Source organism: Didymella exigua (genome assembly GCF_010094145.1).
Source record: "Didymella exigua CBS 183.55 unplaced genomic scaffold M421scaffold_2, whole genome shotgun sequence".
NCBI lineage: Eukaryota > Fungi > Ascomycota > Dothideomycetes > Pleosporales > Didymellaceae > Didymella > Didymella exigua.
The window spans coordinates 893785-907634 of record NW_022984776.1 but is presented as its reverse complement, the minus strand read 5'-3'; the positions used below and the strand labels follow the sequence as shown (position 1 = coordinate 907634).

The following is a 13850-nucleotide window of genomic DNA, read 5'->3' as shown; positions in this document are numbered from 1 at the left end:
CGTCCATCCCAACTTTTTCGAGACAACCTCTCCGCAACAATCCACACCCACAATGCAGCGAGTCATCGCACAGCGAGCGCGCCAGCTCTGGGGCCACGCACCGCGCGTACGGTCCTTCAACAATCGCCGCAAGACATTTGCCAGCGTCGCCATCTCCGAGCAGTACTTCACCACCCTTAATTAAACCGCGACACCACGACTAAGCCCCCGCAGACCCTACGACGTCATCGTCATCGGTGGCGGCCACGCAGGCTGCGAGGCCTCCACCGCCGCCGCGCGCTCCGGCGCCCGCACCGCGCTCGTCACGCCCTCGAGGGAAAACCTCGGCGTCTGCAGCTGCAACCCCTCGTTCGGCGGGATTGGCAAGGGCACCATGCTGCGCGAAATCGACGCCCTGGACGGAGTCGTGGGCCGCATCGTCGACAAAGCGGGCGTGCAGTTCCGAGTCCTGAACCGCAAGAAGGGCCCTGCGGTGTGGGGGCCGCGCGCGCAGATCGATCGCGCGCTGTATAAGCAGTACATGCGCGAGGAGATTGAGGGATACAAGGGGTTGAGCGTTGTGGAGGGGAGTGTGGCGGATATCATTGTGGATCGCACGCCGGACGATGAGCGGAAGGGTGCCTATGGGAAGATCACGGGCGTGAGGCTGGAGAGCGGACAGATTATTCCTACGGAGAATGTGGTCATTACGACTGGCACGTTTCTGGGCGGAGAGATCCATATTGGACTGGACGCTTTCCCGTCCGGCCGCATGGGCGAGGCTGCGACGTTTGGCCTGAGCAAGAGTTTGCGGGAAGCTGGATTTACACTGGGGAGGCTGAAGACCGGCACGCCGCCACGGTTGGACGCGAAGTCGATCAATTTCAAGATTCTTGACGCGCAAGAAGGTGACGACCCACCCATGCCTTTCAGCTACCTCAACGACCGCGTACAAGTCGAGCAACAGCTGCTGAACCACGAGACCCGCACCAACGAAGCCGGACACGAGATCATCCGCCAGAACCTCGACAAGTCGATACATATCCGCGAGACCGTCAAGGGGCCGCGGTACTGCCCCTCGCTCGAGTCGAAGATCATACGCTTCACGGATAAGACCAGCCACATCATCTGGCTCGAGCCCGAAGGCTTCGATAACGACATCATCTATCCGAACGGCATATCTTGCACCGTGCCACCAGACGTTCAAGAAGCCTTTCTGAAGACAGTAAAGGGATTAGAAAACGTCAAAATGCTACAACCTGGCTACGGTGTGGAATACGACTACGTCGATCCACGGCACCTACGCTCGACCCTCGAAACAAAAAACATCTCCGGCCTCTTCCTCGCCGGCCAAATCAACGGGACAACGGGCTACGAAGAAGCCGCCGGCCAGGGCGTAGTAGCAGGCATAAACGCCGGCCTGCGCAGTCTTGGGAAAGAAGCCATGGTGCTCACACGAGCAGACGGCTACATCGGCATCATGATCGACGACCTGATCACAAAGGGCGTCTCCGAGCCGTACCGCATGTTCACCTCGCGCAGCGAATACCGCATGTCGGCCCGCGCCGACAACGCGGATACCCGACTCACGTCCCTCGGGCGCTCGCACGGCGTCGTCGGCGACGCGCGCTGGACCGCATTCAGCGACGAAGCCACACAGACGGCGAGCCTGACAGCTTTGCTACAGGGCAAGTCTATGGGCGCCCCGCTCTGGAAAGACCACGGCTTCGACGTGCGAAATGACAGCTCAAAACGCTCCGCCTACGACCTGCTTCGCATGGCGAATACCACGCCCACGAGCCTCGCCTCCATCCTGCCCGAGATCACATCCTTCTCCAACCGCATCAGGGATAGAGTGCACATCGAAGCCACCTACGCGCCGTACGTCGCCTACCAGACAGCTGCTCAGGCGCGCTGGCTGCGCGACGAGCAGCTCGCGCTCCCCCTCGATCTCGACTTCGAGGCCATCTTCGGCCTCAGCTTCGAAGAGAAGGCGGCCCTCAAGGTCGCAAGGCCGGAGAGCGTGGGGCAGGCGCGCAGAGTCGAGGGTGTCACGCCCACGGGCGCGTTGAGGCTGCTGCAGTACGTCAAGGGCGTGGGGAGGGAGGAGCGGGAGCGCAGGTGGAGGGAGGAGGTGGAGAAGCGGAAGGCGATGTATAGGGATGTAGGGGGTGCGGCGAAGGGGATTGCCGTCGAAGGGATGTAGACGCGCTGTTGAGGTTTGCCAGCTGCGGCCAGAGCACTGTAAGATTTCGATGGAGTTTTGCATTCGTATGTTTGCATTGCGCGGCGTTTGGGGTTCGGACCCTGCATCTCAATGCCCTAGACGAGGGGCATCTCTTGTATGATACCTACCATGTTCTGTTCTTACAAATTCGATGCTGGCCTACACAAGCAGTATCCTGCCAAGCCACTTTCAACGCATCAACAACTCTGCGTTACTCGTCCATCGCGCCCTGAATGTCATCAAGCTACCGCGGTTGACTCCGTCCAAGGATCCCAGACGTGTAATGAGCGTGGCATGGTACGGGTCTAGATAGCGAAGTGCGGCGGATTCTGCGTTTCGATGGTGGCCTCTCCTCGTGTCCAGATGAACTAACAGATACCTAGAGGCTTCGGTCCGGCAGTCTACTCTCCTGATAGGCTTTGCTTCGTGTAGGGAAATTCCATTGGGCAGCTCTCAAGGCGCTTCATGTAATTGCTGTGACGAAGACACGGGTGGGTCGACAGGTCGATGGAGACAGTCATCAAGCGGTGAAGGGCGTACCCCAGTCTTCGCTTCAGCGACCTGCACATACTCTGCACAGGCACAAGCGCATCTTAGTTCATGCAATGGCACACACTTTACTTCAACTCTCCAAAAAAAACGCTGTCTACGCTTGCGGAATCCTTTGCAATGGCGCCTCGATCCTCTCAACAATAGCCACCTCATCTCTGGCCGTCGAGAGAACCAGGTCCCGTATAATAAAGCACACGGTGCGCCTTCTGATGTATCCGCAGCCTAAGATCAATCTGCTTTAGTCGCTCTTCGATATCGTCCTGGTTGATGCACATCTCAGCAACCCAGAGCTCCCTTAAACATTCAGCGTAGCGCAGCGCGCGCAACGCTTCGTGCAGACTTGACGTGATGGTCAAAGACCTTTTGTTACACCTAATAGTTCGGTCTTTCTCCGGAGATGCCCAGTAGTCAGAGATGATCTCGTAAAACAGCTTTCCTGCCAAAGGCGTGGTGTCGAGAGAACAGACCAGCGGCTCGTCGCCAATCCCCGGGTTGAGGATGAGATAGCGGAAGTGCTCACTGGATGGGAGCGGCTCATACTCGTAGGCGACAGGCTCAGAGATGCCGAGTATTCGTGCGAATATTCGTGCGAATATACCCCTCATGGTGTCGGTTGTCTGCTGAGGAACGATGTGTAGACAGTGGTAGAGGTTGACGAGGCCCACAATACGGGGAGCACCTTGGAGAGGTACCTACCTAGTCGGGAGTCGGCCTTGTCCCGTCTCTTCGGCCTGCGGCCTGCGGACTCGCTGCACGAGCGTGTCCGCCTGATCTCAAGAATGAGAAGGTAGCTTTCCGTCTTCAATCAGATTTTTGGATCCTCGACATAACGCTACTGAGAATGTTTGCCAACTCCGATCTTCGCAATAAAGTATGGTCACAATCACAGCCTGCGACAAGTGCGGTCACTATAGCCTCGAGGCTGCGCACACCTGCACTGTAGATATCTTTTCCGGTCATCTTGAGAAGCAGAGTTCCTCCAGGGCTGTGTCTAGCTGACCATCCTCCGGGGAGCGGTCTTATGAACGTCCTGGTTCCGCCAACACGACATCCCGCTTGCGCGCCATGCACATGTCAATTGCCGACAAGAGAGCCGTCCTGGAGGGCAAATGAACTCTTTGCGGGTGCCAACCTTTCTCAACGTAGCTCCTCTCGCCTTCAGCCAGGAGACTCTCCTTTTGGATTGCGGGACGTTTGCCGGGCGGCCTCGAGGGACGTTGCAGAAGGAGAATTCTGACCGCCCACGTTCTTTGTACTGGTCCGATCGGTGAGATGCTTTCTGACCGCCTGGCAAGAGCATGTACACTTTCAACCCTTCAAAGAAGCGGCTGCATTTGTAATTCGTCAATCCTACGGGTTCCGTTGTCGAATCCTGACCCGTAGAAGACGGGGCTTACTGGATCGGTGTACAACTCCATTGGCTGGAGCGCGATGGTTTCTATCCATTGCTGTGCGCATCCGCTCGCTAAGGGAAGAAGCCGCCCGAACCCGTCTTCAAAGACAGTCAACTGTGTGGCTGTTCGAGAGTCAAAGCTTCACTACACAAAAGCTGGCAGACCTCAAGCTGCTTGGATGGGGTCAGCGCAGAACGAGTCCGTCTAACGTGACACGCCGGTCCGTTCTTCGATCGATGGACAGTAGATCATGTGTCACTGGACAATGTGGAGCTGACGTTAGGGGTAGTCTCTGCATTGTTGCATTATTATACACTCGCCTCAAGTGGCGACCTCCGCTATGGTATCCTATCCACAAGAAAAACGCAGCAACCAACAAGGTGCGCGTAGCGGCGGTCAGCGCCAATACCATCCAACAACTTTTGCAGAAAATCGCTTGTATGCCAACAGGATATGCAACCGGGTAAGAAAAGATGGCCGCATATAGGCGAAGCAATAAGAAAAAGGGTACTCGTGTTCGTGACGTCCCATACCGGGAAAAATGCATGCGACGCGATGCAGACATCGTAAGATGCTCAGAAGAAGAAACCTAATCTAGGGAATCAATAAGAAAGAAGAAAGAAGCGCAGCCACTCTATCTAGGTTCGCCCGGCGCCAAACGCTTGTATCGTGATAAGACATCAATAAAGACAGTCGTTGGCGACCGCCTAGTAGTGGCTGGCCATCAGCTGCTGAGGTGTGGCCATGGTGGCGCCCATGCCGAGGCCTGGGCCCGGAATGTCGACGTAAGTAGCAGGCACATTGTGTGCACCGTAGAGGTTCTCGTTGCCCGATGTGGGCGAGTCTTCCTCGAGGTTAAGGTCGTCTTCGCCCTCAAGGTCTTCCTCGTTGAAGTCCTCGATAGGCTCACCGTCAGGACGGGGCTCGTGTGTGCGACGATGTCTGGCTTGCGTTAGCAATGTAATTCAGAAAGTGATGACGAGAATGACTCACTGGGCAAGGTTGTCCGAGCGCGAGAACGCCTTGTTACACAACGGGCAGACGTATGGTCGTTCTTGTGTATGAGTACGCACGTGCCTAAGCGCCAGACCGTCAGCGTCAATGCACAAAAATAGTTTCCAGGTCCTAACGACCTATCAACGGGAAATTGGAGGAGGGAAGGTGCTTACCTCTTGAGATGTTCTAATCTCTTGAAGAGTCTGCCACATGTAGGAATGGGGCAAGAGTGGGACTTCTGTGGGTAGGGACCAATCTCCATCATGGTAGCACTGCGCGCGCGTCGGAAGACAGGAGCACCTGCCGCGCGAGCGACAGCGCTGTGCTGGAGTGGAGTCTCGAACAGCTCACCATTGACCATGCTGTTCAGATCGTCGTGGTGCAGCATCGCTGGCTGATGCTCAGGGCTCTCCTCAACAGTGTTGAGAGGCGTGCCTTGGCGCGAGGTGTCGATCACAGGCTTGGTGTCCTGAACCGACTGAGCGTAGGTTGCACCGTTGGGCGAAGGCGAGTTGTGTTGCGACTCGTCAGCCTCAGGAACAGGGTTAACTGACATTGACCGTCTCAGATCGCTTTGTCGGTGAGCCTGGTGAGCGTTACTGGCAGCGGCGACCGCAGCAGTGATGCCAGCAGACAGCGACGAGCGCCTCCTGCGCTGCTTGTAGGTTGGCGAGCCCTCGATGACAGAGTAAACGTTGCCAGGAGCGAACGGCCTCGACACCGGGTAACCAGGGCCCATCAAGTTCGACGGGGGAATGTTCATCAAAGGGTTGAATGTGTTGGGCACGGGAAGATCAGGAATCGCGCTGTAGAGACCAGTGTCCTCGTTGGCAATGTAAGCTGGCTCAGCACCGAGACCAATCTGGTGCTGCGGTGGGGTGAGGGGCTCGAACGACATGCCGCGAGTGCTGTAATCCTCGTAGTGCGAAGAAACGAAAGAGGGAGCCGGCGAGTACTCCATGTAAGCGGGCATCGAGCTGTGGCGCTGGTGAACCTGCGATAGCGGGATGCCGTTGCGGTCATACTGCAGTGAGGCGCTGAACTCGCGCTCTCTGCTCTTCATGACGGTAGGCTGCATGGTCGGCGGCATAGAAGGTGGCATAGACATTTGATGATGATATTGAACCATGGGATCCTCGTGCTGCACCGGCTGGTGGTGAACAGGCTGATGATGTACAGGCTGGTGGTGTACGGGCTGGTGCTGGTGGTGCATTGGCTGCTGCGGGGGCATTTGCTGAACAGGGACCATCTGGGGAGGGGGCATCGATTCGCGCGACATCATATCGGGTGATGGGCCGTGCTGGTACGAAGGCTGTACGTTGTTGTTGAACGAGGAGGAGTTGGTTTGTTGCGCCTTGGTGAGCTGCTCGAAGAGAGACTGCGAGGAATCAAACTCGAAGGAAAGCGCGGGCTCGCTGACGGCCATGGTGGTCGCCTCCTGGCCCATCTTCTCACGCTTGAGGTCGCGCTCCAGCGCGTCAAGGAAAAGACGGTCGTGGGGTACGCTGTACCAGTAGAAGACCTTCTGCTTCTTCTGTGTGCGGATGCAGTTGTTCTTGTAGAGGAAGTCGAGGAATGCGCTCTTAGGCTCCTCCAGCGACGCGTCTGTGCCAGACTTCAGGTTGCGCAGATCTGAGAAGATACCCTCCTCGAACTTCTTGGAGTTCTTGACAGGGCGGCCAAAGGCCTGAAATCTGAAAGACAGGCATCGTACGATGTCGGTACCTGAGATGTGAAAGAGGTTGTTCCTGCAGGCCAATTAGCCGGGCTGACGTGTATTGTCGAGACAGACGGACTTACCACAGAACGCAAGAGACATATTCGCCTGTAGGCAGAAGAAACCTGCGAATGTACTGGTCTGGTTGCCAGTCGACGGGTGCTGAGATAAGGAAGTACTTGACTGCAGCGAGGTTAGTACACAGGAGAGCACACAGTTGGGACGTCTAGAGCAATGCGCAGGCAGTAGAGACACGGATGCGGCACGTACGGTTATCGACTTGCTGCAGGGCGACGATGCTGTCCGGCGGCAGGCTTTGCTGAGCGTCCTGATCTAATAAGAACGTCTCAGGCGCTACAGAGCGTGCCTGAGGTGGGGGCATCTGGGCGTGGTGGGTGGGAAACATGCTGCGCTGCAACACGTCCCTCTATAGACGGGTGTTTGGCGTCGCGGAGATCAGACGTCGGTGACGTGATGTGGTGCTAGGAACTCTGGAAACGCGAGGGGGAAGCGCGGTTAAGGGCCTGCCAGGTTCGAACAACGAAAGTTGAAGCGCAAAGCGAAAGAGAAATCGGCCAGCGACGGTTTGAGATATGTGAAATGAGAATGAAATGTATCGCAAGCGGTCTCGACGACGGGTGAGCGAGCAGACGTGACGGGCTGAGGATGCGAAACGAGGTCTGGGGAGGGAAAGCGGCAGGTTAAAGTGTTGCAGCGCTGAAACGCCCTGGGCTCTGGGTCTCTGCTGGCCTAGCGGTGTTTGAGAAAGACCTTGGCCATTGGTCTCTGCGCCCGTCTGCGGACCCCTGCCATCAAGCTATTTCAGGGCCCGCACTCTGGCGTGTGCGGGCGACTCGTGGGACGGCCGTGCTGCAGTGGGTGGTGAGTGAACAACCCCTAGCGCAGGTGCGCCAGAGCGGCCATCAGAGTGGCTGGCCGCGGGCTGCGCTTAGAGGACGTGTCGCTGGCATGTCGCTGCGAGAGAGCCAGGTAGCGGTGGATCAGACTCCAGTCGTCCTCTCTTCGCGACCTCTCTCCACCGCAGCGGCCAGCAGCATGCCTGCGCGGCCGTGCCCTCGTCTGCGCTTCCCTGTGCGGAGCATTCGATAGCATCATGCATCGAGGCCGTCGTGGAGCTCTGATGCAACCTGCTGGTCCTGTGCTGGAGGGCCCAGGGCGCCCTTTCCTCGCGGTTAACCGCATCTGCCCCGCTCGCTTCGTGCACCTACCCTGGTCGGGCTGGTTCGCCCTCGCCACGCCATGCTTGAAATGACAGCTGCGCCGAGTGCTCGACCAGATCAACACGGTCCGTCGGCTGCTGCGACCTCACCAGCTCAAAGTTAAATGGCCGCATTTGCACGGCATGAGGGCACATCCGGCCACACAATCGTCTCAACGCCACGCTGCTGTACGAAGCAGCCTCGTGGACATTGGCAGGTGGCTGTCTGCAGCCGGACATGTGCCCGGCGGTCGGCGCGGATGCTGTGCGATGCCGCAACCACTGTTCTCCTGCCTGTCAGCCCATTGATACCGCCCTATCGCTATTTCCGCTGGCAACCGAACCTCCCCAGTCGATAGAAGCTGCTCTGCTATCGCTCTGTGTTCACAGTAATTCGCGCTGCAGAGCTTGAGCCTGCGCTGGCGACCCACCTGCAAGCGCCCAGGACTCATCCCACTTCACTCAGTCTGCGAATAGCGGTGGCAGACCGCACTCTGTGCCGTCGCAGTCACAAGAGCATGTCATCATCGAGCCCTCCCAGCCCGTTTTCTGAAGCCATCCATTTGTGGCTGCTCGACCGGTGACGTGAATGCGTCGAGATGCAGGAACCAGCAGAAGCAGCGTTGAAGTATTGTTTGATCATCCTTCTGAAACGCGCTTTTTGCTCGGTTTGCGGGAGCGGCCATTGGCCATCTTTAGGTTTCTCGCTCTCTAGCCTACCACCCTCTGCGGTTTGCATGGTGATCAGAGTGGTGATAAGCCGCGCTTGGGTCCTCGCTGCCCTTCAGACGACGATGCCCGCTGTTCTGTCGTCAATTGCAGGACAGCTTGTGCAGCGTAACGCCGCCCCGCGAGCCAGTGAGAGTGCCAATGAAGCCGTTTCAGAATTGCTTTTAGCTGGTATTATCGTTCTAACCGTTCTGTTGCTCGTACGAGTCAGCGAATGGGGAACGCCGGTGGCTCTGCCTGTCGAGTGCAAGCGCCGCTCGGCTTGCAGCTTGGTGCCGTCACCACCTTCATGCAGTCGGAAAAGGGTCATCACAAACCCCACGTTTCGGCGTTTTCAGGACTTGTAGCTGCAGCTTCATATCTCGAGAGGTGTTGTTGCTGTTACCGCTGCATCCAAATAAACGATTTGATGTTGTCATCCAACCTGTCTATGCGCTTATGACTCGCTTTACTGAAGACTGGTTCCAACTTTCCGGTATTTGAGATGGCGCTGGCTGCGTTCTGAGAGTTTTGGTAGGCTTGTTTCGGGTGTTGAATGCACCGCACTCCGTCCTAATCGAGCGCGAAATCCTTCTACCTCGTGCATCCCGTCTGCAAACGCTTGGTACCTTGCGGCAAGAATCTGCAGTGCCGTCCACGAGAACAACTTCTTGCGTTTGCCAGCGCACGTTGTTTTCACTCTCATCGGAGCAAGCATCGTTTTGGGACATGGGAGCCTGTACCTGCGTTAGCGGGGGCTGGAGTGGCACACCTGAAACCCACCCACACCCTTCGATGAGCTCGAATGGGATGTCAGGCTGCTCGCTAGAAGCCAAATGGTCTCACTAGGAAAGAGGAATGCCGTTACTCAGACCAGCTCTGCTGTAAGCGTAGTAGACTGTTGCCAGTGCGCCATTGCACTGGCCATTCTCTCAGCCGTGTAAGAAGTAATAAGGTTTCAACCATGATCATTAATTGGGACGTTGAAAGTCCGTTAGCGTTGATGACAAGTCATGCGTTGCAGCTGTGGCTACAAGCTCGTTCGATTTCAACGACGTCGAGGCCCATCGGTCCCTTTTTCGTCATTTCGCAATTTGATAAGCGAGTCTGGGCGAGTTGATACATCCGCAGAGGTAGCGAGAGTAAATAAATAGTCTGAACTCGGTAGCCGATCCATCCGCTGCGATGCTACTTTGCAGTATGTACCATTCATTTATTGTTTGACGTTTCATCCTCTGATCGTGGCAACTTCCGCAAACCCAATCCTCTATCATGCAGGTGAAGCGGGTGTGTACCCACGATGACGATGTTTCTCGGACCTATGTCGATGGGGTCTCAGCTGCGATAGCCACAAGAGACTGGTGATCAGGAAACCGAGCAAGAAGAGGTCCAGGGCAACGATGCAGGGCGTGTTTGGTGTCCCTGATCTGCTTCCATTGCCTCAGAATTCGAAGCCGTGTTTCAGAGTCGCGGGAGTTTCAGGACAGTCCGCCACTTGCAGAAGGGTCCCAGGTGCTCGATAGCACATTGGCCGTCGCGGAAGTTGACATTGAGCCGCCGGCAATAATGCGCAAGCATAAGCCTGTAATTATTGATGCTCGCATCGATAACTTCTCGGTACTCGATTCAAGCCTTCGTCGCTTGCTGCATAAGATTCAAACAACAACGCCTGTCAACGTTAGAGGTAACGTTTATGAGCTTCCGCAGTTTTGCCGATTGATTCTGGTCGCATTCTACTTACTGCAAGCGCGACTCGGGTTTTCTCCAGAATTACGCCATAAGCTTTGGAGGACTCATTGACCGGATCTCTATTAGAGTTTCTTAGCGGCATCGTGGTCGACCATGAAGCGAACCCACCAATTCGCCTCTAGTGCCAGGCTTGATGCACGACACATGATACCATGCAGCAATGCCAAACTTTATCTAGTAAAGAGTCGGTAGAAGCAATGGAAGACGCGGCCCGTGCCAGGATGGGGGATGCTATGGTTCGCGTGCGTACACGTGATCGTTACGAATGGCGAAAATCTTCGCTACAAAGTATGGTAGTGTTCTGCTCCAAACTGTGAACTGTGGATCCAAGATGGAGACCTGTTCTCGGAAATTTGCAAAGATATACAAAATCGATAGCTGAGATGCCAATTGCGGAGGTGACCAAAGTTTCAATTGGTATTTTCGACTTCTGTGGGGTGACTGATTCGTAGCATGGCAATACTATCCGCGCTGATCAGCACGGCTCATTAGATGGATCCAAATCCTGCGGCTCCTCCAGTACATCTTCTTTGTTTAAGCCTCATCTGGATAGCTCTCCTCCTGTACCAGTCTTGAGAGCTTCAGCTTCGTCCGCCAACGAGACCCCTCTCAGGTACGCATAGAAGCCGAGGAAGAGCATGATAAGTAGGCAGATGGTGGAGGCGAATGTGGAGGTCGAGCTTCTGTCCGCAACCGGAAACCCTTTGTAAAGTATGGTAGCGGGCCCTGGTGCTACAAAGCGACGAAGTAAGGTTCAACCTTGTCTCATACGTAGCAAATGCTGCTCCTAGTCATCCACAACTCAGGGGTTGCAGTTCGGCCTCCAGAATGCTCGGAGACTATGTCAATACTCAGGAGATCTGCCGCTACGCAGAAAGCAGGGCGACGAAGTCGGAATGTTGATTGGAACAGTGGAGGGAGTCGCTCTGGCAGCCACACCCTGCTCCAGGCGTCTGGACCGTAAAGACATGGAGAACGCAAACCTCAGAAGTGGCTTTGCTGCATGTGTAACAGGTAGTATAATCTATCGCTCAGCGTGCTGCCTATGGAGAATGCTAGCTCACTGCCAACTTCTGAGAATGAGCAGGCAGTCCCTAGCTTGTGAGGAGTGTTGAGCATAGTGGCGAAAATTGGATGAATGCATTTGATTGTGAGTTTCGGCACCAATGGAGGAGGCCAAGTCTCGATGACAGTATTTTGCCGCGCATGAGCGTTCGTGAGAAGCATTGTTGAGTTAAGGTAGTCTGCCTGCATGCGAATGCTGTCGGCTCCATGCCCTCTGCTTGCCAGTTCGTGTCTTGAGAATACTCTAGCATTGACATTTGGCTTCCCGACGCTGATAAAGCGTCTTGTTCACGAATCACGGTTTAGTTTCGTGGCGACATCTGCGGCTCCGACAGAGCCTTGCACAATTGCTGTATGCGCTGCTTTGGTGTTGATTGAAGTGGAGATGCGGCGGGAGTTGTGGCAAGAGTTTTTCGGCCCTTGCGGTCAAGACGGCGGTCATCGAAAACATTGTCTGATTCACCGAGCGCCCTGTCCTGGTCTGCGAAATTGGGGTGGAGGTATCGTGAGCTTGCTGTATCGGGCAGCCTTGGCAAAGCGCTACGGTAATGCTTACCGGTACCTGCAGGCGCGTCGAAGCCACGACCAAGTACACCGGAAGATCGCACGTTCAATCATCAAATCAATGGCGTTCAGGATATCGCCTTTCTCCAGCACGCTTTCGTGCAGCTCCTTGGGTGGATCACGAGCGATGTCACGGCTGCGCAGCGGCCAATCTCTTCTCCCTTTCCCTTCACGTGCCTCATGCTCTTGGACACGAAACAGCAGCGCCAAGCATCACCAGGCCCTACTAGTAGCCAGAATCAACAACGCATGTCGCATACAACGATCTAGCGTCTTCAGTACAACGGCTAGGCGTAGTATCGAGCCCAAAGACGAGAAGAAAGCAACTTCTCAGGGCTTACCTGAACACCAAGAGGTAGGTTGATCTCTCCATACTTCTCGCGTCGCCTATGCTTCTTCATTTCATCACGGGAACTTGCGGCGCAACTTCTCATCTGCACCAAGTGTTATTGTGATGATCGCATCCTCACTTACCCAATATGATGATCAACCCCACGAGAACGATGGATCTAGGCGGCCGAAGGAACGCCAATCTATAGTCAGCTATCTCCGTGAGAGCGAACCGTGTAATTGTGACAATCGCTGACAGGAAGCCTCAGAATCATGACTTATCAACAACAGCAGAAGTTGCAGCTACTCTGAAATCCTCGTTAAAGCTGGATACACCAGCACAACGACATGAGCAGATCTACAACATACCGAACTTCCTTACCCTCACACGTCTAATAGCGACACCGGTCATTGGATATCTTATTGTTCACAACCAGCATCTTGCAGCCTTCTCGCTTTTCACGTATGCGGCCTTCTCTGATCTCCTCGACGGATGGATAGCCAGAAAGTGGAAGCTGCAGACTGTCGTTGGTAGCGTCGTCGATCCCATGGCTGACAAGCTGCTCATGACGACCCTCGTCACATGTCTGGCCGTCAACGGGAGTATGGCGGCGCCTCTGGCTGTCATCGTCCTTGGCCGAGATATGAGTCTGGCAGCCTCTGCACTCTACTACCGTTACGCATCTTTACCCGCACCAAAGACCATGGCAAGATATTGGGATTTCAGTCTTCCAAGCGCAGAGGTGCACCCCACTCAACTTTCAAAGTTCAACACGTTTCTTCAGCTCACCCTTCTTGGAACACTACTATGCACGAACCTTCTTCACGACCCTGCTGCCACCACTTCTGCTGCAGGTGGAATCTTAATGTCGATTCAGGATATCCTGGGAGGTGAGACTGGTGTGAAAACACTCGTCACTGGTCTTTCTGGGATTGTCGCCAGTACCACACTGTACAGCGGTCTGGAGTATACCTGGAAGAAGGATGCTGTCAAAATCCTAGGAGGCAACGAAGATCTCAAGAGGAAACAGGGCCTACGTGGTCGTATGATTATGCTTACCAGCTACGGAGCGTTCATCGCAGTCGCTGCTGCCCTGTGGTTCCGCGGACCCTTGAAAGATGAGGAAGAGCGGGAGAAGAAAGCATAGTGTATGGCAATGAGTCCCGATCGATGACACTGCAGTGTCCAAATTTGTACATCATAGCATCAAAAGCTAGCACACATGCATTTAAGAGTAATCGAAAAGTTGGGCTTCCTCGCCTGATCAAATCCTCCCTCAAGGAGCTCTTTGTTTCAAAAGCTTCAAGCACTGACAACCAATCACCGTCACCTTCATAGCTGACTCCTGA

At 55.2% G+C, this 13850-nt stretch overlaps 5 protein-coding genes across 5 annotated transcripts; 3 read left to right on the top strand and 2 right to left on the bottom strand.

The window, feature by feature from the left end:
• Positions 1–20: 20 nt before the first annotated feature.
• Positions 21–2389, top strand: M421DRAFT_415848 (tRNA uridine 5-carboxymethylaminomethyl modification enzyme gidA). The gene has a single exon (XM_033590854.1). The coding sequence runs from the start codon at positions 374–376 to the stop codon at positions 2183–2185; it is 1812 nt and encodes a 603-aa protein (XP_033453755.1). The 5' UTR covers positions 21–373; the 3' UTR covers positions 2186–2389.
• Positions 2390–2814: 425 nt separating this feature from the next.
• M421DRAFT_415847 (uncharacterized protein) lies at positions 2815–3413 on the bottom strand. The gene has a single exon (XM_033590853.1). The coding sequence runs from the start codon at positions 3361–3363 to the stop codon at positions 2908–2910; it is 456 nt and encodes a 151-aa protein (XP_033453754.1). The 5' UTR covers positions 3364–3413; the 3' UTR covers positions 2815–2907.
• A 1017-nt stretch (positions 3414–4430) lies between these two features.
• M421DRAFT_415845 (STE-domain-containing protein) lies at positions 4431–7732 on the bottom strand. Its single transcript, XM_033590852.1, has 5 exons — positions 7136–7732; positions 6949–7048; positions 5322–6896; positions 5146–5229; positions 4431–5094 (listed from the first exon to the last, which is right to left on the bottom strand). The coding sequence occupies exons 1-5, from the start codon at positions 7269–7271 to the stop codon at positions 4860–4862; spliced, it is 2130 nt and encodes a 709-aa protein (XP_033453753.1). The 5' UTR covers positions 7272–7732; the 3' UTR covers positions 4431–4859.
• A 771-nt stretch (positions 7733–8503) lies between these two features.
• On the top strand, positions 8504–9200 carry M421DRAFT_198936 (uncharacterized protein). Its single transcript, XM_033588088.1, has one exon. It carries the CDS (start codon positions 8684–8686, stop codon positions 9158–9160), a length of 477 nt encoding a protein of 158 aa, XP_033453752.1. The 5' UTR covers positions 8504–8683; the 3' UTR covers positions 9161–9200.
• Positions 9201–12156: 2956 nt separating this feature from the next.
• M421DRAFT_415842 (uncharacterized protein) lies at positions 12157–13830 on the top strand. The gene is made up of 2 exons (XM_033590851.1): positions 12157–12525; positions 12770–13830. Exons 1-2 carry the CDS (start codon positions 12298–12300, stop codon positions 13646–13648), a joined length of 1107 nt encoding a protein of 368 aa, XP_033453751.1. The 5' UTR covers positions 12157–12297; the 3' UTR covers positions 13649–13830.
• The last annotated feature ends 20 nt before the right edge of the window (positions 13831–13850 follow it).

Coding starts and splice junctions, on each gene's coding strand:
- M421DRAFT_415848 (XM_033590854.1), top strand. CDS start 374: ATGCTGCGCGAAATCGACGCCCTGGACGGAGTCGTGGGCCGCATCGTC.
- M421DRAFT_415847 (XM_033590853.1), bottom strand. CDS start 3,363: ATGAGGGGTATATTCGCACGAATATTCGCACGAATACTCGGCATCTCT.
- M421DRAFT_415845 (XM_033590852.1), bottom strand. CDS start 7,271: ATGTTTCCCACCCACCACGCCCAGATGCCCCCACCTCAGGCACGCTCT. Junction 7,049..7,135: donor CCTGCAGCAAGTCGATAACC/GTACGTGCCGCA, acceptor ACCTCGCTGCAG/TCAAGTACTTCCTTATCTCA. Junction 5,230..5,321: donor AGATTAGAACATCTCAAGAG/GTAAGCACCTTC, acceptor TCTGGCGCTTAG/GCACGTGCGTACTCATACAC.
- M421DRAFT_198936 (XM_033588088.1), top strand. CDS start 8,684: ATGCAGGAACCAGCAGAAGCAGCGTTGAAGTATTGTTTGATCATCCTT.
- M421DRAFT_415842 (XM_033590851.1), top strand. CDS start 12,298: ATGTCACGGCTGCGCAGCGGCCAATCTCTTCTCCCTTTCCCTTCACGT. Junction 12,526..12,769: donor GCTTACCTGAACACCAAGAG/GTAGGTTGATCT, acceptor AGGAAGCCTCAG/AATCATGACTTATCAACAAC.